We start from the raw sequence: 27,687 nt of genomic DNA, 5'->3' as shown, positions 1-27,687 counted from the left end.
TAGCTTTCAATTTCTACTTACATGTGGCTTTCATAATATATACGTTATATATGAAATGAAATGTACTTGGTAAATGTAAGACTTTTTCTTTATTGAGATAATTTCCTTGACACAGGAACATATATAATTCTGTGAGTCTTGGCTTTGCTCTGTGGGGTGTTCTTGGAGTGTCTTGTGACTGGGACCTACTAGGGTCACTGGCGTTTTGCTTAGCTATAAATTATAAACAGATGGAACTTTACCACTCTTTGCCATTTTTTTGCTTTTTACTTGGCAAATGTTTTAAAAAAGACCTCAAAGGAAAGGGGTGAGTGACTTTTAAACTCTAGATAGAATTCAAAATTTTTCTTCAGAGAATTGATTTGGCATACTTACTTGAAGGAAGGTAGTCTTTTATTTTGCTTCTGGTGATTTCTTATAAATGTGTTGGCTGTAGATGGAGGAGAAGAAAGTGATTAAGTTATGTCCTATATTTTTCTAAGTCTTCCTAACTAGAGAAATATTTTCCTCATGGTATCTTTTCTGTAGGTAAGGAAATGTGGAACTTGTTAAGAGCATTGCTGTAGCTTTCATTATATTACAGCTTATTATGTTGTATACCTACTATAAAAAGGGACTCCTTTTGACATTCTTCTTTATGACTACATCCTTTTTTCCCCCATAGAAATGTCATCCAAGTTAAATGTTAATTAGGTTGCCACTAAGAGCTTTCTGTTGGAGAGGTATACATCTTAACAGTTCTGAAATTTTCTATTGTGAGCAGACTTCCCCCCCAATCTTAAATCTGTATTAGGGGCATAGTTACTATACGCAGTGCACTCATTGTATTCCATGACATTCACATTGATTTTGCAGTCCTGTTTACCTTTCCCCTATCTTACTGTTCCCCTCTGGTTTTGTTCTAGGTGTGTGCTGCTGATGAAGCTGGTTTGTACTGTGGTGGCTTCCTTTAGTCTCTGCTGGTTCCCATTCTTTACAGAATGGGAACAAACACTGCAAGTTCTAAGAAGACTTTTTCCAGTTGACCGTGGGTTATTTGAGGCATGTTTCAAAACTTAGTACCGTCATTCCTTTCTATTATTCTAACTGTAACCTTTGGGGAGTTCCTGTAGAAGAACAGGAACAGAAACTGGAACCTCAGCTGCTTTTCTCCTACAACTATTCCCTGCTGTTTACTTAAGCCAGTAGGGAACCTCGAACACAGTTGGTATTTTCTAGGACATTACATAAATTGGTGATACTTTTAACATCATGATAGTCATAATGCTGTTATGCGTTTTTCTAATAAAATTGGGTTCAGAAAGATAACAGGAGAAGTTGTACATAAAAACTTAACAGCTCTGTAATTTTTTGGTTTATATTCTCTTTTTAGTCTCAGGAAATTATTTGTTAAACTAATAATCATGTTTGCTTCTGAAAGGACTCATAATTCCTTATGAGATATGTAACCTTCATCCATAGTAATTTTTAATGAGATCTTTCATTTCATTTCATTTAATGTTAGCTTAATCACTCTTGTTAAACTTTTATTACGTGAATAATTTGATCATTTAGACTTAGTAATAAAATTAAACAAACCATTTTTCTGAAACAAGACCTTTTAATAAAGTTAGAGACAACATATTTATAGATAATTTGCTTTTGAAAAACATTTCTTTAAAAAAGAATTAATGCATATATCTTTTTAATACTGGAATCTGTAAATTTCATCTTTCAATGGGTTTATCTTTCAATAGAACCTGTGTTTTGAAAGAAATTTAAAGAATTAGAATGAAGGAATTTGCATATGTGACTGTTGGTGGGGATGATAGTGGTGCTGTTGTAGATGATGATCAGTAATCAAGATTGTTTCAATTCTTTTCTGGGCACCAGATCTTTCCATATAATTTTATTTTATCATTATAGTGTCTTTAAGTGGGACTACAGTCATTGTCACCTTTCAGATGGGAAAGCAACTACTGTGTGATAGGGCTGAGATTTGAACTTTTGACTATATTCTTAACTTCCTTAATGATCTCTAATACTTTATAAAGAAAAATTAATCTCTCAGTGAAACCTGCCTAGTTATTTGCTGTACTTATCATTTTAGAAATGGCACTTATCAGATAGGCACCAGTAGCTTATTCCTGTAATAATAGCTGCTCAGGAGGTTGAGGCTCAAAGGATTACAATTCGAAGCCAGCCTAGGTAGGAAAGTCCTTCAGACTCCATTTCCAAAATAACAAATAAAAGCTGGGATGGAGGTGTAGCTCAAGTGGTAGAGTGTCAAGTAAGCAAGCATGAGGCTGACATCAAATTATAGTACTGATTAAAAACTAAAAGGAAATGGTATTTATTATGGTAATTATAAAGCTAGGTATCAGGCATGGTTGATCGTTTTGCCATTCTCTTCCATTCAGTTGTTGCCCTCCAATTCTGAGGAGATTTTCTTTGATCTGATAGAGGAAAGTAGGATGGTACAGTTGTCAGTGACAGTGACTTTTCTTGATGTCTTTCTTACACAGCTGGGAATCAAGTAGTATCTCAACTATGATTTTATGACCAGGAGAACTTGCAGTTACAAATTTAATTTTGAAAGTGTTCCTTGAGCCACTACTAATTTTTTTTTTAAAGTTTTGATTTATTTTCCTTTAGCTTTTCTTATTATTGCTAGTATCTAGTAGATTGCTCTAAATAAATTCAAGTAATTAAGTCAACTAAATGTTTTATAACTTAGAGGAAGGAAAGATGTCTTAGAACAATTTCTAAAAGAATAACTTTAGGAATATATTTAGGCATAGTGTACTATTTGAGAAGATATTAAATGTTTCTTGGAAATGTCTACATTATAGTTAATAGTTTACACTAGCTCCAATTGCAAAAAGACAAAAAGAAATACAATGAGAATATAAGTTTATGTTAATTGATTGAAGAGTTTAATCTTTGTTATAAATGTGAATAAAAGTTTTATATGTCTCAAATGTACCTAGGGATTGTACTTAATAGGGATAACTTTTCAATTATATCAAATGTAAAACTTACAAATCTCTCTTAAGGATAAAGTTGCCAATATTTGGTGCAGTTTCAATATTTTCCTGAAGATTAAGGACATTGTGCCACGTCATATCCAGATCATAATAAGGTAAGAGACATAGCTTATATATGGTGTTATATAAGTTATTCCAAAATTATTAAGTAATATCATTAATCTGACAATAGTAGGGAATGAAATCTTCTTTATTAGTGGTAGTTTTTTTTTCCCCCCACTTAAACCTCTACTTCTATACAATGCATACAATTCAGATTTTTTTTTTTAATGGTTCTGGGGATTGGACCCAGTGTCTTGTATATGCTAGATAAGCACTTCAACAGAAAGCTACACTCTCAGGCTCATAAAACTGATATGAAAATTTTTCTGTACTTTAACTTCCTTCTTGAACAGAAAATATATTAAACATGATTTAACACCATCTTGAAGAGTTATATTGTTCAGAATTATATCAGCCAAGGTCAACCAGAGAAATAGAAGGATTGGGAGATTAGTGAGAGTCCCACTCATGGTCCACCTAAATAGGAAGCATTTAGACAGGGAATTTGGGGTCTTTACTCCAGTCTAGCCAAGTTGACAAGTTATGTATCACTGGAAGTGGGGACACATTGCTCTATTAGTTTATATACTTGTTTTCAGGGCTCTGAGGACTGTTACTCTTGGTGATAAGTGGATCCGACTCTTGCTACTTGTTGAATATGTCTGTTTTAGAGTGTTTCTTCCCTGCAGCCAGCCATCATCAGGAGAAACTTCCACTAGCTTCCTGCTTGCTCTCTCTCGAAATAATTTGCTCTTTTTGATCTATCATGGGCTTGACAACCAGATTGTCAGCTTTTGTGAAATGAGATCTAGAGGAATTCTTTGGGGAGCAAAGTTTATGTATGTTTGTGTTAAAAATGTAGTATTGTCTCTATACCTAATTTATAGTCAGGGTTTGACAGTAGGCTGTCAGTGTATTAGCTTTGTATATTTTCTCTACATGGTATTTGATACTAAAATAAAATATATTTTGTTTTGTATTATAACATATATCATGCACAAAGTCTACATATAATTCAATGTATAGATTTTGTTTAAATGGTACTTGGTTTTGGGTGGGGAGTTTGGCCCAGTGGTAGAGTGCTTGCCTAGCATACGCGAAGATCTGGGTTCGATTCCTCATTACCACATAAATAGGAAAAGTCGGAAGTGGTGCTGTGGCTCAAATGGTAGAACTCTGACCTTGAGAAAGCCTCAGGACAGTACTCAGGCCCTGAGTTTAAGCTCCAGGACCAGAAAAAAAAAAATGGTACTTGGTTTTAAATGTAATAAATAAAAAATAATCTTTAGTTCAAAATCAACTGAAATTGATAAAGAGTGATCTTTATATTTTATAAAATGTTTTAGCTAATTTATGTCTATATAAACTCACATATTTTATTTTTATTCATTTTTTAGCTTTTGTTTTACATTTTTGAGTTTGCTTCCTGCATGCATAAAGTTAACACTTCAGCCCTCACCCAAAGGATTCAAATTTACTTTGGTAAGTTTGTCATTATTTTAGATATTTGATTCTGTTATAACTGATCTTTTAAAAGTATTGATAGTTATTTTCTTGCTTTAAATAAGAATTTCTGGTTCGGGAATAAAACATTCATTTATTGGCAGAGTGTCTTCGGTATAGATGCTGTGTTGGACATAAGGCTGAGCACTTAGGATATTCCAGTTTACTTCAACAACTCTTCACTTTCTATTTTGTATTGGTTAATGAGAGGATACAAAGAAGAAAATAGTGGTGATAAACATACTTAAACCATTACGCTATCAAGTAGATGGTATTGAGTCTGTTAGGTACAAATCAAGTCCTGTGAAGATGGTGTGAGAAAGGGAGACATTGGAGAAAGATTTTAGACAGCTGCTTAGAGCAAGTGGGCCAAACTTGAAAGTTAGGCAAGATTTGGAATAGGAGATGATAGCAGAAGAGAAATTCATGACCAGAAGAGTTCAAAGTAGGAAAAGAAATGTTTTGAGAAACCTTTTAGGCAATAAAATTTGTGATATGTGTGTATGTGTGTGAGTGAATTCAGAGTAGGAAAGAGGTAAAGGTCAAAAACAGTAGACCAAATTACAGGCTTTGATTATCTTGATGAATAGTTAGCAGTTTAATCTATGTACAAAAGGAATGAAAAATGAGGCAGGGAAAGGGTAGATCTTTATTTTATGAAAGTGACATGTCAGTTTGAAGATGGATGGGGTGTGTTTCCTGTAGTTTAGGGTTCTGAGTGGGTTTATAACTTCTTCCTGTTTGTATTTTTTACTTCTGTGAGTTTAAACTGGGGTTTAAACTCAGGGCCTCATGCAGGCTAGGTAGGTATTTTAGTTTATTTTCAATATAGAACTTCTCTCCCTGTTGAGTATGCCTGGACTTTGATCTGAATATTATAGGCTTCTTGTCGTTTCTGGAATGTCAGGCACATGCCACTGCATCCAACTTTCCTTCCTTGAGATGGAGTCTTAAGAACTTTCCTGCCTAGGGTGGCCTGAAACTTCTGTCTTAGCAATTTCGGCTTCCTACATAGCTTAGAGGTGTACATTACTATAACCCTACAGGTTGAGAAAGGATCTCAAGGACTTTTCTGCCTGGACTGCCTCAAACTGTGATCCTCTGGATCCTATCCTTCCAAGGATTGCAATCATGACTCACTTGTATCAGCATACTCCTGGTTATTTTTCTGAAGTATTAAAATTTTGTTTCGGTGTGCCTTTTAAGAATACTTTCTATAGTATCAAGAACATTTAGTTTATGAAAATAGTAATCCTAATGGGTTTCATTTTAGGAATTAACTTTAATTTGGGGACATGTACTTACATACATTGCATTCTAAAAATAAGAGCAGAACATGACAGATGAATGTTTCAAAAGTGTTTTCAGTGCTACAGTACAGTAGAGGGTATTTTCATGTTCCTTTTTTTTTTTTCCCCTAATCCTGGGGCTTGACCTCAGGACCTGAGCACTTGTCCTTGGGCTTTTTCAAGGCTAGCGTTCTACCACTTAAGCCACAGCACCACTTCCAGTTTTTTCTATATATGTAGTACTGAGGAATCGAACCCAGGTTTTCATGCATGCTAGACAAGCACTCTTACCACTAGGCCAAACTCCAGGCCCTCTCCACATTGTTTTTAAAATGGTCTGTTGTGGGGCTTGAACTTAGTGCCTGGGCACTGTCTCTGAGCTCTTTTGCTCAAGGCTAGTACTTTACTGCTTGGAACCACAGTTCCACCTTTGGTTTTCTGGTAGTTAATTGGAGATACGGGTCTCATGGACTTTCCTGCCTACATTGGCTTCAGACTGTGACCCTCAGATATCAGCCTCCTATGTAGCTAAAAGTACAAGAGTGAGGCCAGTTCCTTTTTTTTTCCCCCTCGAATCCTAGATTAATGCTTTAACACTTGACCACAGGACCATTTGTGGCATTTTTGAGTAGTTTATTGGAGATGAGAGTCTCCCGGACTTTACTACCAGCACCTGTCTTCGAACTAGGATTCTCAAATCTCAGCTTCCTGAGTAGCTAGGATTACCAGTGTGAAGCACTGGCACTTAGCTTGGCATAGACTTTTTTATCTTTCTTTCTGTGCCTGGGATTGCAAGTGTGTGATGTCATAACTGGTTTCAGTTTAATTATCTTTTTATTGTTTTTAACTTTCATTTCCTGAATGAACGGTGAGAATGCTATTGTACTATTTGGACAGGTTTTACATGCTTAGTAATTCTCTGATGTTTTTAAGGGACTTAATGCAATGTTTTCAAGTTTGTGAAAGACTATGATTTTTCTAGGGAATAGCATGCTAAAAATATATTTTAGAGTAATGGAATAGAATTTTAGAATGTGTATACCTATAACAGTACTAGAAGATAATTACTTTCTGGGATATAAGAAAAATAATTCAAACAACAAAAACAACATTTTCTCTTCCTCATTACAAAAAGAACATCACCCCAAGACAAGAACAAATTTGGCTTGTTCCAGTTCTAAAAGGGACAAGCATAAAGTGGCTGGTGTGAAATGAATGAATGAATTAAAAGGAAAGACAGGAGCTAGACCTCTTGGGGTTTGAGTTTTATTCAAAGCATAAGGAGAAGTTAAGGGAGGATTTAAAGAGAGAATTCTTGCGTGCTGACATGGTAGGGAGAGTGGAGTATAAGGGAGCTACAGCATCACCAGTGAGGGGAAATGTTACTGGTTACTGCAGGAGAGAGGAGACAGGCGTGGCCTGGGCTACTCTGCCACATCTTCAGAGAGGAATAGGGAGAAGTAGGATATATTATGCAGTGTCTTAGGATTTGGAGATAGACTGGATGTATGTATATAGATATATTTAATATGTAAAATATAACCTAAAATAGATGTAATTTATTTAACATCTCAAATAGATGAATTTATAAAACAGTATATGTTCTTGAAGCCATACATTTAAAAAAACTATAGATTTGACCAGTTTTAGATTTTTTTCACCCTTTTGTACTTCATGCTTTTTAGTTTAGTCAAAAAGAGAAGATGAAACTATTTTTGTTGTATAGATCTTAAGTAATTTTGTTTATTAAGTATTTAGTGAACTCATTTTAGATGGTGATATATAGCTATATGTTTTCTGAAAATAACATGTACATTTTTAATCTGATTGAATAGTATGTATATTAGTAGTATTTCTGTTTGATTGCTAGGTAGTAGCTGTAATCAATATTAAAAATTCACTTGAACTGATTTCGATTTCGATTCATAATTCAGCTGGTATATTTTGCATGTTGTAACATCTTATTCCCCTCCGTCCCCTTTTTTTAAAGGTTAGCTGTGCACTGTCATTCTTTTTATTTTCTTTCCAAGTACATGAAAAGTCCATTCTGTTGGTATCATTGTAAGTAGCAATCTTTGAAGTTTGCATTATTTTTATTATATACATAAATTTATAATTTACATATAGGAGTTGGCTAAATGTTAAACAAATTTGTTTTGTGTGTGTTCTAGTCTTGGGGCTTGAACTCAGAGCCTGGGTGTTGTCCTTGAGGTTTTGTACTTCAGTCCAGCGCTTTATCTTACTATATATAAAATATATCACTATATATAAAAATACTTGTTAATCTAGCTAACAAATATATATTTTTATATATGGTGATTTCAGTATTTTTTTTCTTTTTTCTTTCTTTCTTTTTTTGATCAGTCATGGGACCTGGCTTTGAGCCACCACTTCTGATTTTCTAGTGCTTAATTGGAGATAAGAGTCACATGGTCTTTAGTACTCAGGCTGGCTTTGAACAGTGATGCTCAGATCTCAGCCCCATGCATAGCTAGGATTACAGGCGTGAGTCACCACGCCTGGCTTCAGTCTTTTTTTTTTTTTCTGGAATAGTGATCACTGTGATTTTACTTATAAAATATATTTTAGGCGAAAACAATAGAATTATTGTTGATTTGCTTCTCCTTCCTACTTCTTTCTTCTTATTCTTTTTTTGGGGTGTGGGGGAATCATGAGGGTTGAGCTCGGCTTGGGCACTGTCCTGAGCTCTTCAACTCAAGGCTACCACCCTACCCCAGGGCCTGGGTGTTGTCCCTGAGCTCTTTAGCTCAAGGCTACTGCCCTACCCTTGAGCCAAGCCCCACTTCCTATTCTGGAAGTTAATTGGAGATAAGAGTCTTAGGTCTTTTAGTGCCTGGCCTGGCTTTGACCTTGATCCTCAGATCTCAGCCTCCTGAGTAGCTAGTATTATAGGCATGAGCCACCATGCCCGATTACTTCATTATTTTCTTAATGCTAGTGAAAAAATGTTCTCCAAGAGGCTTTAGTCTGGAGCCTGTTCCTTTTCTTTGCCTTTTCATTCCATTCCCCTCTTCCTGCCCCTGCTTTCTCTCATCAGTCATGGAGCTTGAACTTTGGGCTGGGTGCTGTCCCTGAGCTCTTCAACTCAAGGCTAGCTTATTCTACTACTTGAGTTACAGTACCACTTCCGGGTTTCTGGTGGTTAACTGAAGAAAAGAGTCTCACAGGCTTTTGTGCCCGGGCTGGCTTTGAATCATGATACTCAGATCTCAGTCTCCTGAGTAGCTAGGATTACAGACATGAACCACTGGTTCTTGCCTCACTCTCTTATTTATTTGATACTTTATTCTCTACATTTACCTCTGCAGTATTTTTTCTTACATTTTTTGTTTTGTTTTTATTCTGTTGCCCCTTGTTTTTACAATCTTTAGGTACTTTTAAAAATAATTTATTGGCAAACCAGACTAGTGTAAGATATTTAAAGTTTTCCTAATCTTCATAGAAAGAATTGGGTGATAATTGGAGTATGTTTTCCTGATATTATTTAAACAGTGACAACAACAACAAAAATTATACTTAACTCTGTGTTTTTAAGGTTTCTGGGGAAGATACATGTATAGAATGAGCCATGACAAATAGAATGCAGTATTGCTTTTGTTATGTGGAGCTTTGGTCTGAAAGCACCTGGGCTTGTCTATATGGATGGTGTCCTTGCTCTGAACACAACTGGAAGCTGAGAGGACATGTCTTTCTCTTAAGTTAGATCTTATGTTTTAACAAGATAATAAGTCCAAGTTGTATAAGACCTTGTAGGCGATATTAGAAGCTTTGAATTTTATCATGAAGGGAATGAGGAACCAGATATAGCTTCAGACAGGGTGAAGGAGATGAGAGGAGGTTGAGAATGTGGTGCATTTATTGCTTGAGTTTATTGCTATGAATAAAGTACTTTGAGATTGAGGGCTGAATTCTAGTTCTATCCATCTATCCATCCATCTATCTATCTTTTTTTTTTTTTTGCCAGTCCTTGGGCTTGAATTCAGGGCCTGGGCACTGTCATTGGACATGTTTTGCTCAAGGCTAGCACTAGGCCACTTGAGCCACAGCACCACTTCAGGCTTTTCCTGTGTATGTGGTTCTGGGGAATAGAATCCAGGGCTTTGTGCATGCTAGGCAAGTATGCTACCACTAGTCTACGCTCCCGGCCCCATCCTTATATTTTCAGAGCAGTAGCTATGTATAATAAATTTTTCATCAGTGCTTCAGGTTTTGTAACTGTATATTAAAAATAAATGGAAAAGAATTAAGACCTAAGGAAATCATATATATTGAGCACCTACTATGTTATTAGTGAACCCATTCTGATTTAGAATATATTCAAACAGTGAAATGGAAAGTGCCATAGTTTTCCTTCTTTCTCTTTCTCTCCTCTCTCTCTCTCTCTCTCTCTCTCTCTCTCTCTCTCTCTCTCTCTCTCTCTCTCTCTCTCTCTCTTTTTTTTTTTCCAGTTCTGAGGATTGAATTTGGGGCCTGAGCACTGTCCTTGAGCTTTTTCAAGGTTAGCACTCTACCACTTGAGCCCCAGCTTCCTACTTTTTCTGTGTATGTGGTTTTGTGCATGCTAGGCAGGCCCCACCTACCACTAAGCGACACTCCCAGCTCCGCCATAGTATTATTTCATAGTATAGGAGCTTTAAATCAGTTTCTGATCCCAAGATTTAATTGAATGTGCTAGGTGATATGGAGAGAAGACTTCTAAGAAAGGGGGAGAATGCTCAAAGAGTATGTTTAAAAGTGAGGGAAGCCAAAGTAATAATAGAAGCAACAATTATTCACAGTCATTGTCATCAGAAAATTTTACTTCTTATTGATAAAAATAAATACTATGTGACACTCCCCAAATTTTTTCAACTACTTGTAATACAAGCTATTAGTATGATGCTAAATAGACATGAGGGGAAAAATGGTTATGGTTATTGTTTCATGATCATACAGTAAGTACAAATAGAATTAGTACTTAAGGCTTCTGACTAGCTTCCTTCTCTGTGAGTACTGACACATTTGTATCCAGAAGGTATTGGAGCAAGAGTAAGTGAATTTGGAGTTACGATCTTAGACAGCTGTGTGATAAGCCAATGGCCCCACTGTATTGGTATTGTGCTTTCTATTCCTGTGCGAGAGCCCTTTTCGTGAAGTCTCTTATGACTCAGTTTCCTCCTGTTAGTCTTCCATTAACACTTCTTTCCCTTTATCTTTTCTCTCTTGTCCTTTTTTTCACTGGCATAGTGATCTCTCTGTTAAAACCTTCATTTTTAATCTAGCTAGTATATAAAATTGAGGAACATAAAAAGCAAAGTTTGAAAAAAAAACACAACAAACTATCATGGGGATTCATCTTACATTTTCCAAGTAGGAGGCAATGCATGGGCTGAATGTGGTAGCACACGCCTGCAGCTCCAAGCTTGGGAGGCTGCTGGCAGAAGGTCACAAATTCAAGGCCAACCTGGGCTACATAGTGAGACCCAGTCATCCAAGAAAATAAAATGATGAAAAAGCTTGCTTTCTCTGAATGTTCAGGTAGGACTCATCTGATCTTTTCCTTAAGGTACTGTTTATGTGACAGAAAACAAAAATATTCCACTAATGGCCTATGATAGTAACAGTTGTCAAGTTCTTCTGTAGTTGTTACCTTCTTTCTAGACATAGATTGGGCTACAATAAAAAAATAAATCATAAGTTATGTGAACAAATTTTTCCTTTTAAGCTAACTTTGAAAATCTGATAAAATGGGGTTGGGAGTTTGGCCTAGTGATAGATTGCTTGCCTACCATGAACAAAGACCTGGGGTCGATTCCTCAGTACCACTTACATAGGAAAAAAAAAAAAGCTGGAAGTGGTAGAGCTCTAGCTTTGAGAAAGTTCAAGGTCAGTGTTCAGGCCCTGAGCTCAAGCCCAGGACTGGCCAAAAAAAAAAAAAAATCTGATAAAATGTATTTATATTTTTCAGAAGCAGAGGATGCAGTTATAGTCCATAATATTAAAACTGTTTTCTTTGTCATTTTAGACCAGTCTGCCTAATTTTATATGACATTCCTTTTATGGCTACTTGGTTTTTACTTGTGTCAACCTTTAGGTGAGTCAAACCATCTATCATTTCCCATGTAACATTTTCTTTATGATTCTTTATAAACATGTAAAACTTTTATCCAAATGGTGATTTGAACAGCTGATTTTATTTTGATGGGTTCCCATTCCCTTTACAGTATGCTTCCTCTTCTACTAAAGGACGAACTCCTAATACCCTCTGTTGTGACAACGATGGCATTTTTTGTAGCCTGTACAACTTTCTTTCCAGTATTTGGAAAGACTTCAGAAGAAGAACTGAAGTTGAAATCTTTCTGCATTTCTGTAAGGAAGTATCTTCCACGTTTTACATTTCTTCCCAAACTAATACAATATTTGGTAAGTTGTTTTAAGGAATATTTTCTAGCATGCCTATTTTTAAAAAATTACTGATGTCTTCTATAGCTTTTGGAGATACTATTCACATGACCACCCATTTAATGTGTACGTATTAGTAACATTTGGTATGGACACAGATTTATATGAATATCACCATAATCTTACTATTACAAAAAGAAACCCCTGTACCCATTGGCAGTCATCTCTCATACTTTTCATCCTAACCCCCAGCCATGGTAGTACTAGTCTACTTTTTATCTCTGTAGATTTACCTATTCTGATCATTATATATAAATGGGATGGGCATTTCTTCATAGGTTTCTTTGCCATTCTTACCTCTTTTGAGACATCTCTTCTGAGCTCTCTTGCCCATTTACTGATTGGTTTATTAGGTCTGGGAGGGGTTGGTTTCTTGAGCTCCTTGTATATATTGGATATTAGGCCTTTTTCTGATATATTGCTGATGAAGATCTTTTCCCAATTGGTTGGCTGTCTTTCTAGTTTAGGAACTATGTCCTTAGCTGTTCAGAAACTTTTTGTTTTGATGTAATTCCACTTGTCAAGCCTCTCTCCTATCTGTTGGGTCTCTGGGAAGTTTCTACCTATACCTAAAAGGTCTAATGTTTCTCCTAGACATTGAAGTCTTTGATCTACTTTCAATTAATATTAGTACATGGTGAGAAACAGGGATCCACTTTCAGTTTTCTGCATATGGATGCCCAGTTTTCCAAACATCTTTTTTTTTTTTGTTGGTCATGAGGCTTGAACTCGGGACCCGGGCCCTGTCCCTGAGCTCTTCAGTTCAAGGCTATCGATCTCTTGAGCCACAGTGCCACTTCTGGTTTTCTGGTGGTTAATTGGAGATAAGAGTCTCATGGACTTTAGTGCTTGGGCTGACTTTGAACGGTGATCCTCAGTAGCTAGGATCCTGAGTAGCTAGGTTTACAGGCATGAGCCACTGTGCCTGGTTTTTAACATCAGTTATTAAAGAGGCTATTTTTTTCTATTGTATGTCTTTGGCTCCCTTATCAAATATCAGATAACTACCTATGAATGTATGATTTTACTTCTGGGTCTTCTAATCAATTCCGTTGATCTTTGGATCTGTTTTTGTGCCAATACCAAATTGTTTTGTTATTATGACTCCGTGGTAAGAGAGGACTCTGTGGTCCTTTCTTGGGTGGGAGAGAGGGATCCGGGCCTAGCACTCTGGGTCACCACCGGTACTGGTCTCCCAAGGGAAGGACCTCCGGCAGGGTGCTCACACTTCCTGGCATTGGTTCTGGGTTGACTGCAGTTTTCTGCATCTGGATGCTATAGTCTTTCCGTGTGCTGGTCAGGTCCCGTGCAGCTGCTGGGCTGCTCTATAGCTGAGCTGCATGTATGAGATGAGGACAAGGCAGTTTGCAGTTTTCTGTCCTTGTGTGTGTTAGGTATATGTTTTTCTTTGTTCTTGTCATTCTGTTTATATTTTTCTTGTTGTGGATCTCTTGGGGAGAAATGCGTATTAGGACCCAAAGGCTGTTGATTAGAGGGAGGTAGGGTGATTCCCTATTGCTTTGCTGTCATCTGGACCCCCTTTTCCAGATGTCCTGTTCTTTTGGGACGGCTACTCAGCAGAGTATGGTGCTGGGTGCAGCTGAGTTATCCTGCTGCTTGTGCCCTGGGAACAGTGATGTGGCAGAAGCTGGCTTAGCACTGCTAACAAGTAGATGGAGGAGGGGTCTAGGACCATCACAAGAATATGAAATATCCACCTGGGGCAGATGCTTCCTGCCCACCAGCCTCAAATCCAAGCTTACTAGCACGTGTTGAAGGCCAGCACCACTGCACTGCAGCACAGGTACACCTGTATTGGATCATCCAATAAATCATGAGCATATCTACTGATCTCCCTTGAAAACCAGTTAACAGCATACATTCATCATTCATGAGGATGAAACCTGAGATCCCAAAGAAACTGTGAAAAGATGTCTTGCCTTTCCCCCCCCATCCCACTTTTCTGGTATAGGGATTGCCATTAGGGCCTTGTGCTCTGGCTTACTTGACTGGCACTCTTGCACTTGAGGCATTCTTCCAGATTGAAATGGTTAATTGGAGATTAGTCTTGCTGACTTTTCTGCCCTGACTGGCTTCAAACATGATCTTCCAGGTCTCAGCCTCCTTAAGTAGCTCAGATTATAGGCATGAGCTATTGGCCACAGCTTTTGTGAGACAAGGTCTAGCTATGTAGCCCAAGCTTACTGAAACTCAGTTTCCAAATGCTTCCTTTTATGTCTTGGTAGTTTGAAGTATTAGACAGGTTCTCAGACCTAGCTGTTAACACAGTGAAACTATTTGGAAAGCTTTGCTCCTACCAAGTACAAAGACTTACCTTGGCTTTTTTGCTCATGGTTGGTGCTCTTCCATTTGAGCCACATATTGACTTCCATCATGGAAGTACTTTTAATTCTTAGATGATTCTAACATGAAGCCAAAGTTGTTGAGAGCTACCTGCTAAAGAGACTAGATTTTTTTTTTCTCATCAAATCTACTTAATAACTGTAAATCATTGTTAGCAGTATAATCTACTTTTGCCTTGTATACTAAATATGTTTTTCTCTCCTAGTTTCTTACTTCAGTAATCGCTATGCTCATTTTGACGCTGGTGACTGTCACAGTGGATCCTCCCCAGAAATTGCCAGATTTATTTTCTGTATTGGTGTGTTTTATATCCTGTATGAACTTTCTGTTCTTCTTGGTATACTTTAACATTATAATCCTGTGGGATTTTAAACATGGAAGAAGTCAGAAGAAAATCAACTAATCTGTATTCCAAAACAAATGTGAACTTTTTAAATGAAATGATCATTTTGAGAATCATGGAATTACTAGAAAAAGGTAAAAAGGCTTTTTTTGTGTCCATGAACAGAATAAATGTAATAGGACCAAAGATCAATTGAGGCTTTTAACTTCTAGGAATTGGTTGGCCAAAGCATATTGTATTTTGATTAATATTCACAGCTATTTAAATGGCAAAATGTAAGAATAATGTTCTTATTGGAAATGACTACTATAAAGGATACCTTAAAATCTGTAATTGGTGCTCTTTGTAAAGGAAATCACCAATTTTATTAATCAAGTTTTCTTTGCCTTTTAGTATGGACGTAATGTATACTTCATTGTGTAGAAAGTGCCTCAGGAAATTGAATTTAGTCTATTTGTTTTCTGTGCCAGGCCTGGGGGCTTGAATTCAGGGCCTAGGCACTGGCCTTATGGGTTCTTGCTCAAAAGTAGCACTCTTACGTCTTGAGCCACAGCTCCATTTCTGTTTCTTTGGTGGTTAATTGGATCTAAGAGTCTTAATAGTCTTTCCTTTCTGGATTGGCTTCAAATTGTGATCCTCAGATCTGAGCCTCCTGAGTAGCTAAGATTACAGGTATCAGTCTGCCAATACTTGACAAATTTGGGATAATCTTTTTAATTAATGAGAGTAAATTAAGGTGCTTGAAGGTTGATTATCATTAGATATGTACACTTGAATGTTTTTAAACAAAGTAAAGTAGGTTAAATGGATTCTTTTTTTTCTTTAAGAATACAGGTATACATGAATCCACAAAAATCATTTTTTCCCTAAATTTAATCTAAGTGGTCTCAAGTTTTTTTTTTGTTTTTTTTTTTGACTACAATCCTCAGAGCTTCCTGAATAGCTAGGATTACAGGTATAAACCACCAAGATTCTAGCTAAAGCTCTTTTTTATTAATCATAATTACTAGTCCTTTTAGAATCATTCTGTGTAAACTGGTGCATAAAGATTTCATCCATTGGGCGCAGGTGGCTCATACATCTAATCCTAGCTACTCAGAAGGCTACTCAGATCTGAGGATTGTGGTTTGAAGTCAGCCCTGGCAAGAAATTCTGGAAGGCTTGTTATTTCCAGCTAATCACCAGAAAACTGGAAGTAGTGCTGTGGCTTAAAATGGTAGAGCACTAGCCATGAGCAAAAGAACTCAGGGACAGCATGCAGGCACCAAGTTTAAGCCCCATGACCAATTGAAAAATAAAATATTTCATCCTTTTGTTATGATCAAGATTGCAGCAGCAGAAACAGTAATTCAAATCATGTTTCAGGTTACTTTTGTTCTATTAATGCAGTATCACTTATTGTTAGCAAAAACAAGTCTTTTAGTCTTTAAATATACCTATTTTGTATTTTCTCATAATACATTTTCTAGGTCTTTGATACAAATGTTAATTTTCACAGTTAACCATCACATAATGAATATATTTCCTCCATAAAGTAGACATTAAATTATATTAAATGATGTTATCACTTAAAATGGTGCAATTCAAACAGCACATACATTCTGGACATGGTCGTCTAAGGGCTGATGTAAGAGGTTATATGTAGCTGGGTGCTGACGGCTCAGGCCTATAATCCTAGCTACTCAGGAGGTTGAGATCTGAGGATGGAGGTTCAAAGTCAGCCTGGGCATGAAAGTCCATGAGACTCTTATCTCCAGTTAACCACCAGGAAACCAGAAGTGGTATTGAGGCTCAAAGTGGCAGCCTTGAACTAAAGAGCCCAGGGACAGTGCCCAGGCCCAGAGTTCAAGTCCCATGATTTGACCAAAAAAAAGTTTTTCAGTGTGATAAAGGAAAATGAGTTTAGACAAAACAAAAACCATGAAGTATTTCTTTCTCAAAGCAAATGTGCATAAAGACTCAAAGGGCAGGTCAGCACAGCTTAGCAGCCTTGAGCGACTGCCGAGTCGTCGGCACTGTGCATGGTCGCCATCTGTAATCACTGTGCCCAGATGTCAGCATGTTGGCTGGCTGGTGTAACCTTGTTAATACTGTTTTAAATTTTGTAGTATACTGGGATTTAACACAATGTTAAATCAATGTAAGTAACTGGAATAGAGAAACTTTAAAAGTAATCACCTGCATTTAAGATATAAGTAAATTCTATTAGAATACATTTTTCAGATGGATTCACTCTAGTACGGAATTACACTGCAGTTTTTAAGGAAATATATAATAGTAAAAATACTATTTTTTATCTATTAGAAACCAGTTTAAGAACATACTTTGAACTTGGAGCAGCTAGGTTCCAAAATACCAAAAATACCCAATTAGGACCACAGGAGTAGCCAATTCCAGAGCACTTCTCGAAGCTAAATTCAGGGTCACAGGGATGCTTTAATAGATGTCTAGGTTATAGAAAAGATAGAAAAATGTCTTACTTCCGTCACTAACATATTGGCCAAAAAATCAACCTTCTTAATGTTACTTTGAAGTCCATTTAGAGGGCAGAAACATTTCTGAGAAAGGAACATTTCTTCATTGCTGATGCACTTCAGTTTGCTTCTTAGAGAATAGAGTATATGCTTATACGTCATATACGAAGTATACAGAAATGATTTTCTCTTGAGGCAGTAAGAAGGGGAGAAGCATTCTGTCCAAATGATAAACCACAACTAAGGAGTGAAGTATTTACAAAAGTCAGAGCAACCAAAGGAAGGGAACAGGAGGTAGATAGGTTATAACTAAATATTGGTTACAATAACACAGAGGTTTCAAGTCACAGTGGGACTCCCTTCTGTTACATTCATTGTAAGATCAGGGCCAAGTATGTCCCCCTTTTCCCTCCCCCACGCAAACATTAGTTTTGTGTGTGTATCTTTCTGCTTTGTCCTTCATGCAGACTCCAAGGGTGATAAAGCGAGAGTCATCTGATCTACAATGAAGAGAACTGGGAAATGATTCTTAGCAGACCCAGCTGTTGTGAAAGGCAAAAGCTTAGTATATCAAGAGGTCAAACCCACAGGGCCTGGTTTAATAGCATTAAGCACATGCCTACATAACCTGGATTACATATGAAACCAATCTACTATTTAACCCTTAGTTTCCTAACTAGTATTAGTAATAGTTAACTTTATGAAATGTTTTGGCTTATACCCCAAAGTTAGTTTTTGGTAACATTTGATCAGAAAGATTGATCAGAAAGACTGTACCAAAGAGTATTCTTTTATTTTCAATCTTAATTTATTAGATTTTTGTTTCAGATTTTCGTACCATTTTTTTTTTTTGCCAGTCCTGGGATTGGGCTCAGGGCCTGAGCACTGTTCTTGGGCTTTCTCAAGGCTAGGGCTCTACCACTTGAGCCACAGCACCATTTCTGGCTTTTTTCTATGTATGTGGTACTGAGGAATTGAACCCGGGTCTTCGTGCATGCTAGGCAAGCACTTTAACCACTAGGCCAAACTCCTAGCTTCCATGTTTTATTTTCATGGTCTACTGAACTAAAAGACATCTTGTCAAACACTATGGAGAGCACTAGGAAAGCATCTTTCCGACACATGCCTCTGGAATGGTTTTAAAAACTTACAGGGTAGGGTACTCTGATTCCTCCTTTCCCTCCACTCCATTTGTGAGTGACAGCACAATAGATGGTAACACAAACTTCACCCAGAGTAAAAGAAATCTAAGTTAATGCTTCAAAATAATTCAGAAGGGATTGCTTGCTCTCTCAAGGTCTTTAAAATTCACTGGAGTCAGTGGGTAAGTTACAAAATAACGTCACATTTAAATGTCTATGCTGGGAAATGCATTGCAATATTTCATATGAGGTATAAAATTTGAAAAGAACTTTCAAAATGTATTTTTATACAAGCACAAAAAGGCTAGCATGTAAATAATAAAGATACATCCCTAAGATAATGGCTATAGAATGTATTTCTCAATCTGAGGATCGTGGTTCAAAACTAGCCCAGACACTAAACACCATCAGACTCTTACCTCCAATTAACCACTAGAAAACTGGAAATGGTGGCTTAGCACAAGGGACAGGACAGCACCCTTGAGCTGAAGAGCTCAGGGACAGTGTCCAGGCCCAGAGTTCAAGCCCCATGACCAAAAAGAAAAAAAAAAATGTACTTGCCAAACATTTTTGTTGTTATATAAATTAAGCCATTTATTGTAGGCTAGGGATATCTCAGATGGAAGAGCTTCTACTGGTCTTTTAATTCCTTCAGTCTTCTAATAATAGACTTCTTCACTTGGGTGAAGTAGTGTTATAGGTCCAGGCACCACCAGCCATTGTTTTCATGCAGGAACCACAGTTCCAGATGCCCACAGCTTGCCTCTTCTCATCTTGGTCTTGCCACAGAAGGAGCAGGTATACTTGGCATGCTGGCTGATTTCAAATTTTTCCACCATCTTCTGGAGTGAGGCACCATGGCGGGTGCCGTATTTACCTATGACGCTGTCCTTGGTGCGTTTGGCCACATTGCCCCGACACAGGTCCAGGCTCAGAGAGCTCAAAACATTTTATTTTGTTTTATTTTATTTATTATTTTTGGCCAGTCCCGGGCTTGAGCTCAGGGTCTGAGCACTGTCCTTGGACTTTCTCAAGGCTAGAGCTCTACCGCTTGAGCCTCAGCACCACTTCCGGCTTTTTTTTTCTATGTATGTGGTACTGAGGAATAGAACCCAGGTCTTCCTGCATGCTAGGCAAGCACTCTACCACTAGGCCAAACTCCTGGCCAGCTCAAAACTTTTTTTTTTTTTAAAAGGTGCTCATACTTTAAAGTAGAAAAACTACTACCTAATTTGACTCTAATTTATTCAGTGTTCCAGAAAAAATACAGCCTTGTCCACTGTCATACATACTTTGAATATATAGAAACAGTGCTTTGAATATACAGAAACGTGACACAGAATATAAGGTCCTCTTCTACGTGTTGGCTTACACTAAAGGGTCAAGAAGAAATGTATTATTTACATTGAGATTATCTACTGGTGTGTGTAGAAAGTTTAAATTAGCTGCAAGAAATTTTATCTAGTCTTGCACCTGCCTAGTGCTACAAGCTGGTATTTACTGGGCAGATTAATTACAAACATTTCTTCTGTTCCTTTAAATATGATCAAGCAGATGCAGAAATTTTGCTCATAGAGGGTAGCTTTCTTCTAGGTGTCTGTAAAATATAAAAGATGATTATTGCATCATCACATATCAGTTCCCAAATGAATATATTTCATACATTATGTATAAAATTATTTAATCATTAATCACCCATTTAATCCTGTTAACTTTTAAATTAGATACCTCTTATTTGCTTTTTATTTGTGTAGTGCTGTTTAAACTTAGGGTCCCAGGCTTCCTAGATGGGTGCTGAGCTACAGCCCTGCCCTCATTTGCTTAGTTTGAGGTTTTAAGTAGGATTCACTTTACAAGAACTTATATGATTACTCTGACACAGCAGTGGCTCTTCATCTTATGTGAAAATACCTGACATACTTTTGAGAGAATTTTAATGCTCTGACATGACCTACTGAAAACTACCACAATTACATGCCTTCCTCTGAAAGCTTAAAGGGTCTTTTAAGCAGGTGCTTCCTTCAACAGCTGCCCCCTAAAAGACTTTATTGTGAGATTCTTATCCACAGTGTGTCCCTCTAGGGACTCCTAGTGGTACTGTAGAGGTTCTTGTCTTATTTTGACATTAGGAACTTTGTGTGAAAAGAGAAGCCTTGGAAGGAAGCAGCTGGTGGCACTCCATGGTGTTGTGTGTCCCATAGGGTATTTGGAACTTTCAATCCCTCCTTCCTTAATAGTTATAAGGAAGTAGTTGCATGGTGGGTCCTTACCCTTCCCTATTTTTATTTATTTATTGATTGATTGATTGCCAGTCTGGGCTTGAGCTTAGAGCCTGAGCACTCTCCTTGGACTTTCTCAAGGCTAGAGCTCTAGCACTTGAGCCTTAGCACCACTTCTGGCTTTTTTCTGTGTATGTGGTATCAAGGAATCGAACACGGGTCTTCGTGAATGCTAGGCCAAACTCCCGGCTCCACAAGGATTATTTTTTTAAGGAAAAGGTTTAACTAATATGTAATTATTTACTTAATTTTGTGCATTTCCAAATTTAACAGACATATTTTGTATTATAGCAACTATAATTACTTTTCTGCTACTATTTTTTAAACTAAAGACTTGTAAATCTCATAATGTAAATACCTGGTTTCTACCGGAACAAAACACAGTGAAATTTAGAGAAATTAGAAAACTGAAAACAGTACCTTGGTTTAAAATGGATTTCAGGAATTCATAACTGTCAAGATGATACAATTCTGTGCGAAAAAAAATTTTTTTTCAGAAAACACTTCAGAGTAACTTATCACAGTATATGATGCTGAAATACTGATTCCAGATGAAATTAAAATGAACTTAGTTTACATAGTAAACAGAAGTCATAGACTTCTGGCTAGTTTTATTTTAGAATTTACATTTAAAAATTATTAAAAAACAGACAAGAACATTTGTTATAATGTATACTTTCCACTGTTGGACTAAGGAATGTGAGTAGTGTGCTGATAGTAACTCTAGTCATTATACGCTGTGTGTCATTGTGATTACTTGTCATTTACGCTAGGTTCAAAACTCGTGAACAGCAGGGCTGTTCTGGTTGCCTAGGACAGTTCCTAGTTTGTAACAGCCATTCAATAAACAATAAATGAAGTGGGCAAAGAGCAATCTGTAAGCCTTTGAAAATACTCAGGTAATTCTTTTAAAAAATGCTTAGAATAGCTGTTTATTCATACATTCATTGTCATGTACTGAGGACTTTCTGACTTAGTTCTGTAGAGGCTCTTGTCTTTAGAGGAGTCCAGAAGGAAATAGAGCATTATACTATATTGCATCATAATACATTTATAAATATTCAGACAAATGGAGGGGGTCTAGAAGATGAGGCAATTTTTCTGTTACATAGGGTTTGGGAAGTTACCCTAGAAGTTGAGACATCTAAGACTTATGTTCCAAGATAAGCAGGAGTTTGCTAGATGAGAAGGAAGAACAATCTAGTAGAGAGAGGACCAGCAGGGAAGCTAGTCAAAGAAATTTTGCAGGACTGAAGTATGTGATGGGAAGTGTGGCTAATATGACCAGCTTTTTCCTTTCTAGGGTCTGAGAGGGAGGGTTAATCACCTACTATTATTACACAAATCAGTTTCTTAGTAATCTAATTAGCTATAATACTACTAATATCTGCTTTGCTATACATGTATTTAAAATATGCAAACCATAAAAAAATTTATTTGACTTGGATGGAGGGCTTTTTTGACTTGTCTCAGAGTTAAGAAAGGGGAAAGAAATGTTCGACTGTCAGGTGACAGAAAACCAATTTCTATAAATGTGCCAGAATAATTTTTCTCTACCACAAGAACAGTCTATTCATTCAGTCTATTCATTACAGTCTTTTTATAGTATTTTTATTTAATAAAACCTATTAAGACTACCATACAAATCTCTTTACTTATGCTTTTATCTCTTAACTGATCAATTTTTATATTGCTGACATCCCTTCTTCACCATTTGCTCATTTAAAAATTCATAGTATGTGAGCTGTGTCTCAGGAGAAAATGTCTATAAAATTTGTTACAGCTGGCAAATGTGTATGAGTCAGTGATAGCACATGACTAAATGCTTCACAGAAAATAAAATTTGTTTCTGTAGTAAGCAGAACTGTTTAAATGTTATTTATTTTTATGTTTCAAAGAAAATATATTGTGAAGTGCTGCATTGATTTAATACGCAAAAATGTCTGTGTACACGCTGTAGAAGGAAAATTTATGAAACCTTTGCACAACTCCTTTAATTGAATTTTCCAAATCTCTCACCACACACAAATAATCAATATCTTCTGCAGAGAAAACCAGTCAGAATTATTACAGTCTTTCTTTTCAATTTTGTTGTCATCAGCACATACAGAGCACCTGGATATTTGTAATGTCTGCTGCTAGCAACTTATTTACACCTCTTAAACACATAATTGCTACTAAGTGAGTCCAGATATATCGTTTCAACATTATTTTACTGATTTTACGCAAAAGAAAAATTATCATACTTCTCATAAAAGTATAAAAAAATTAAATCATGGAAGAAAATTACTAAAAAAGCTGTGAAAAGTCATAAACCTGTTCCCCTCCCCCCGTTAAGTCCTAGACAAATCCCAAGAAGCATTTTTAACTGTTGAAATGTATTCCCCAAACAATGATGGATGGTGCATTAACCTTATTAATAGCTCAGGTATGACCCTTGGATAGCTTACATGAAAACTGATTACTTGTAAGAGTTGAGGTCTACAGTATATACTAATACATATTTGTGCTCCCAAAAGTAATAGCTACATTTTTTAATTCACCCATAATTATTAAAGACAAGAGGGATTTTTTTAAAGGGGGAAAATTTTAAACCTCATCATGTCTAAACTTCAGACCTTGGGGCTTGTAAAACAGAAGTATCTGCTTAAAAAAAGATATTGTTTAATGCCATGTACTGTTGGGAGAAAAAAGGCTAGGAGTTCTCTGAGAGTAAAATTATTTAGTTGATGTGATAAATACTTTTTTCAAGACAGAGTAGGGGAAAGGACAACATATTTTTATGTTTAAAAAATACTTCTGTGCGTGGTTAGAATAAAAAGGCAGTGTAAGCTATTTATAGTCTTAGAACAAACAGAAGGGGTTGAAAATTTGTTCTGCATGCTTAAGAATTTGATAATTTTAAAATCCTATAACCTATATGAATTTTATAATGTAAATTAATTACAGAATTTTATAATGTAAGCTAACTAAAGAAGGACATGCTTTTCTTCAAACACCAGAGTTAGAAATTCTGAAATGTTTTCTATTACAAACAGCTGAAACAATCAAACTCTTTGAACAATATAAAGCTCAGATGGCTGTATTTCATTTAAAATATGCATACTGCAACCTACACAATTATTCTCAAAACAGATAAACTATGTTTTGGACTGAAGCTAAATGTCTACATTTCATATCTTGGCAACCACTCTACATTTTGCTTACATTCTTTTCAAAAACATTTTGTTTACTGGAAGTACTAGTCATAGACAAACAATGGTGGCATTTGTTAGAATCTCCAGAAAAAAAGATAATACCAAATACTACAAAATGCCATCTATTGACTAAGAACTGTCTGGATCAGGTTGTTTTAAGTAGAGGTTGGTTATGTAAAGTGAATACATTTCATGCTTTGCCATGTGATGATAATGTGACATTCCATTGTGCCAGCCCACTCAATGGTCATCTATTTAAACTCTTTGGCATAACAAATTTAAAATAACTATGAAAATTCACATCCATATCTAACAGAAAAAGAACTTTTCATTTGAGTCTTTTCCTAATACTCATAAAGCCAATATTATTAAGGAAACTGAAGTTAGGCTTACTTCCTAAATAACTGAAAGTAAGAAGTCTTCCTTTGTTTAAGAAAGTAGGGAGTGTGGCTTAGTGGTAGAGGGCTTGCCTAGCATGCATGAAGCCTTGAGTTTGATTTCTCGGTACCACATACATAGAAAAAGCCAGGAGTGGCCCTGTGGCTCAAGTGGCAGAATACGAATCTTAGGTAAAAAGTGTCTAAGGACAGTGCCCAGGCCATGAGTTCAAGCACCAGGACTGGCAAAAAAAAAAAAAAGAAAAAAAAAAGAAAAAGAAACTAGTACTTAGTAGAGGAAATCATCTGTACTATATCAAGGAACTCTCTGATTTCTAAGGTTAGCTCTTCTCAAAACTCTGAAACATTCAGTGCAGCTTCTTATTACCATGCATGCAAAGAATGCCCGAAGCCTTAAAAACCTGTGCCAGGTGTCTGCGTGGAACACCAGTGTTAGCCAGGCACTGGTGTCTCATTCCTGGAATCCTAGCTATTCCAAGGCTAAGATCAGAGGATTGAGGATCAAAGCCAGCCCCAGCAGGAATAGTCTGTGAGGCTATTATCTCCAATCAACCACCAAAAAAGTAGAAAGTGGAGCTGTGACTCAAGTGGTAGAGCAAAAAATCCTAGGGACAGCACCCAGGACCTGAGTGTTGTTTTTACAATTATACTCTTAGTATAATAATGACTGTAAGCAGTACTAAGTAAAGGGAAACAGCACTGAAATGAAAAAAAAATTAGGCTAAAAGATCAAGTTGAAGGAGTGCTCAACAGCACAAATACTAAAATTTCCCTCCAAATGTCTATTTTAATACATCCAGGAAAAATGTACACGAATCTAAGGGAATCTGAAAGAAAAAGGGAAAATGAGCAGGAAATAGTACTCTAAAGTGACAGGCTTATTTTCACTTTCACAGTTACATAAATGAAACAATTGTAGTACATTGTATTGGGTTCACTTTTATTTATATACTTTTTAATGTGAAGTTCATAAACATTTTAAAATTTATACTTTTTTCCTGTGCTAGTACTGGGACATGGACTCAGGGCCTGAACACTATCCCTTAGCTTTTCCATTCAAGACTAGTACTTTTTCCATTCAAGACTAGTGGAGTCACACCTCCACTTCTGACTTTTTTGGTGGTTAATTGGAAATAAGAATCTTATAGATTTTCCTGCTTGGGCTGGTTTGAAACTGCGATCCTCAGTTCTCAACTTCCTGAGTAGCTAGGATTAATTTTTAAAATTCTGGGTAATAAAATTAAAAATAAAAAGGCAATGAGAAATTTCTATTAAAAACCAAAAGCCTAATTTCAAATAAGAAACATAACAAAGTAAATTAGTTTGAAATGTTAGCAAGAAAACAAGCAAAAATAACCAGAAAAGTCCTCCTAAAATGAATGTATAAACAGAAACAGCTTCATTAAAAAAAAAACTTTAACAACAAAAAACCCCAAATTAAAAATATATAAGGTAGAAACCAGAGAAAGAGGCAGAAAAGCACTCAATAAACCTACATAGCTCAAACACAAATTACAGAGAAAATAAGCACTAATATGTTTGTGTTTGTGTGTGCATGTGCATGCATGTGCTAGTACCGGAACCCTGGAGGCCTCAGACTCTGGCTCTAGTTTTGGCTTTTTCCTAGTCAATTGTAAACTAGAATTTGAAGGATTTGTCTGCTTTGGCTAGTTTCAAACTGTGATCCTCAGATCTTGGCCTCCAGAGTAGCTACAGTTACGGGTGTCAGCCACTGGTATCAAGCTTAGGCATATTTATACACAATATGTAGAGGGATTAATATGCAAGATCTAAAGGTGCTGTATTCTTTAAGCTTTAAGACACAAGTAACCAATGTATTAGAAATGTAAAACATGAATGGTGATACAATTTTCTCTAGGAACATGCAAAACTGAGTTGTATGGGAAAACTTGACAATGGACAAGTTATTCTGTATGAAAGAAAAGAAATTAGCTGTAAGACTGATCTTGCATAAACACGGTGAAGTAAAATGGATAACAGAAAGGAGATAACAAATGTATCCCCTGGAGGAAAAGAGGATTTTAATGATATATTAATACTTTTGGTACAATTTCTCTTTATTCACTTCTTTGAGAATTTTTCTCTTCCAAATTTTTCAAATTCTAGTAAATGCCAACTACAGTATAGAATCTAGTTCTAAGTAGGTCCAGGACACTACAGATTTCCATTAATACCATTGGCATGGAATATATAGAGCTAAACTTTCTTCCATTTGGGAGTTATAGATGTATATTTCCTATAACTTAAAGACTCTTGCCATACAGTTTCCCATCATGTAAAAAGTCAGAGGCATTAGTTCACAGAACAGATCAAACATTCAAGCTGGGAAGTTTCCAGGGTACTGGCTACAATAATTTTAAATGCTTTATATAGTCATTTAATCCACCACTAAAATTATACATTGTTGGTCCTATGAAGAAGGAAATTTAATAGACAAAATTTTAGATTGTATTTCAAAAGACATTTAAAACAATCATCAGGGAAACTGATTTCATTAGACATAGTTTTCTGCTAAATGCAAATGAGATTACTGCTTTTTAAAAATAATATTCATAATTGGCCTTATTTGGTCAAATGGGATTAAAGTATCTCTTTATGTAATAAAGTAAAACATAACTCTACCTTTGTGAGGAAGTACTGAACTCTTCTTCTCAAACAATTTCTGTTTTGTTACTTTTGTCACTAAAAGAAAAGAAATATTAAGAATTAACATGGAAAAACCACACATGGTTGTGCATACCGGTTATCCCAGCTCTTGGGAAGCTGAGGTAGGAGGATGGCAAAATTGAGACCAGCCTGGGCTACAGTGCAAGTTCCAGACCATCCTGGGATATATAGGGAAACACAATTCATATGAAATATGAATAATTTTCCATTATATGGAAGAAACAACTTCAGAAGGCACAATTTAAAGGTCAATATAAGCCATGGATATCAAATACAAAGTGCAATGTCTTATTACATAAATAATATATGTAATATATATATATAATTACATATACTACATATATAATAATATGCAATTTCATATTTCCAAAATGATCTTTGTTAGAAGCCTATTAGAAGTTTCCAAGGTATAGTTTTTTTTTTCTTTCCCAATAAAGAGGTATCCTCAATGCTAGCCTAATAAAAGATACATGGCTTCTC

The 27,687-nt window shown here is 36.2% G+C and overlaps 2 protein-coding genes and 1 pseudogene across 5 annotated transcripts in view; 1 reads left to right on the top strand and 2 right to left on the bottom strand.

The window, feature by feature from the left end:
• Positions 1-15,349, top strand: part of Alg6 (ALG6 alpha-1,3-glucosyltransferase) — a 36,311-nt gene extending 20,962 nt beyond the window's left edge. Inside the window, exons 7-14 of one of the 3 annotated variants that reach the window (XM_090334695.1) lie at positions 122-307; positions 906-1,041; positions 3,036-3,121; positions 4,466-4,550; positions 7,851-7,921; positions 11,886-11,954; positions 12,085-12,283; positions 14,892-15,349. In XM_090334695.1, coding sequence (XP_090190821.1) covers positions 122-307; positions 906-1,041; positions 3,036-3,121; positions 4,466-4,550; positions 7,851-7,921; positions 11,886-11,954; positions 12,085-12,283; positions 14,892-15,089 — 1,030 coding nt within the window. In that variant the 3' untranslated portion in view covers positions 15,090-15,349. The remainder of the gene's footprint in view (positions 1-121; positions 308-905; positions 1,042-3,035; positions 3,122-4,465; positions 4,551-7,850; positions 7,922-11,885; positions 11,955-12,084; positions 12,284-14,891) is intronic. The other 2 variants (XM_090334696.1, XM_090334694.1) reach the window with 2 other exon arrangements.
• Positions 15,350-19,212: 3,863 nt separating this feature from the next.
• LOC150061712 (large ribosomal subunit protein eL43 pseudogene) lies at positions 19,213-19,589 on the bottom strand (annotated as a pseudogene).
• The window catches only part of Itgb3bp (integrin subunit beta 3 binding protein), a 41,445-nt gene continuing 32,970 nt past the window's right edge, over positions 19,213-27,687 (bottom strand). For both annotated transcript variants that reach the window (XM_090334691.1, XM_090334692.1), the window contains exons 7-9: positions 27,163-27,222; positions 21,345-21,395; positions 19,213-20,242 (exon numbers count right to left, since the gene is read on the bottom strand). In XM_090334691.1, the coding sequence (XP_090190817.1) occupies positions 20,235-20,242; positions 21,345-21,395; positions 27,163-27,222 (119 nt within the window). In that variant the 3' untranslated portion in view covers positions 19,213-20,234. The remainder of the gene's footprint in view (positions 20,243-21,344; positions 21,396-27,162; positions 27,223-27,687) is intronic.

Source organism: Megascapheus bottae, chromosome 6, assembly GCF_031878675.1.
Source record: "Megascapheus bottae isolate mThoBot1 chromosome 6, mThoBot2.hap1, whole genome shotgun sequence".
NCBI classification, from domain to species: Eukaryota; Metazoa; Chordata; class Mammalia; order Rodentia; family Geomyidae; genus Megascapheus; species Megascapheus bottae.
The sequence above is the reverse complement of the archived record's forward strand: the minus strand, read 5'-3'. Positions and strand labels throughout refer to the sequence as shown.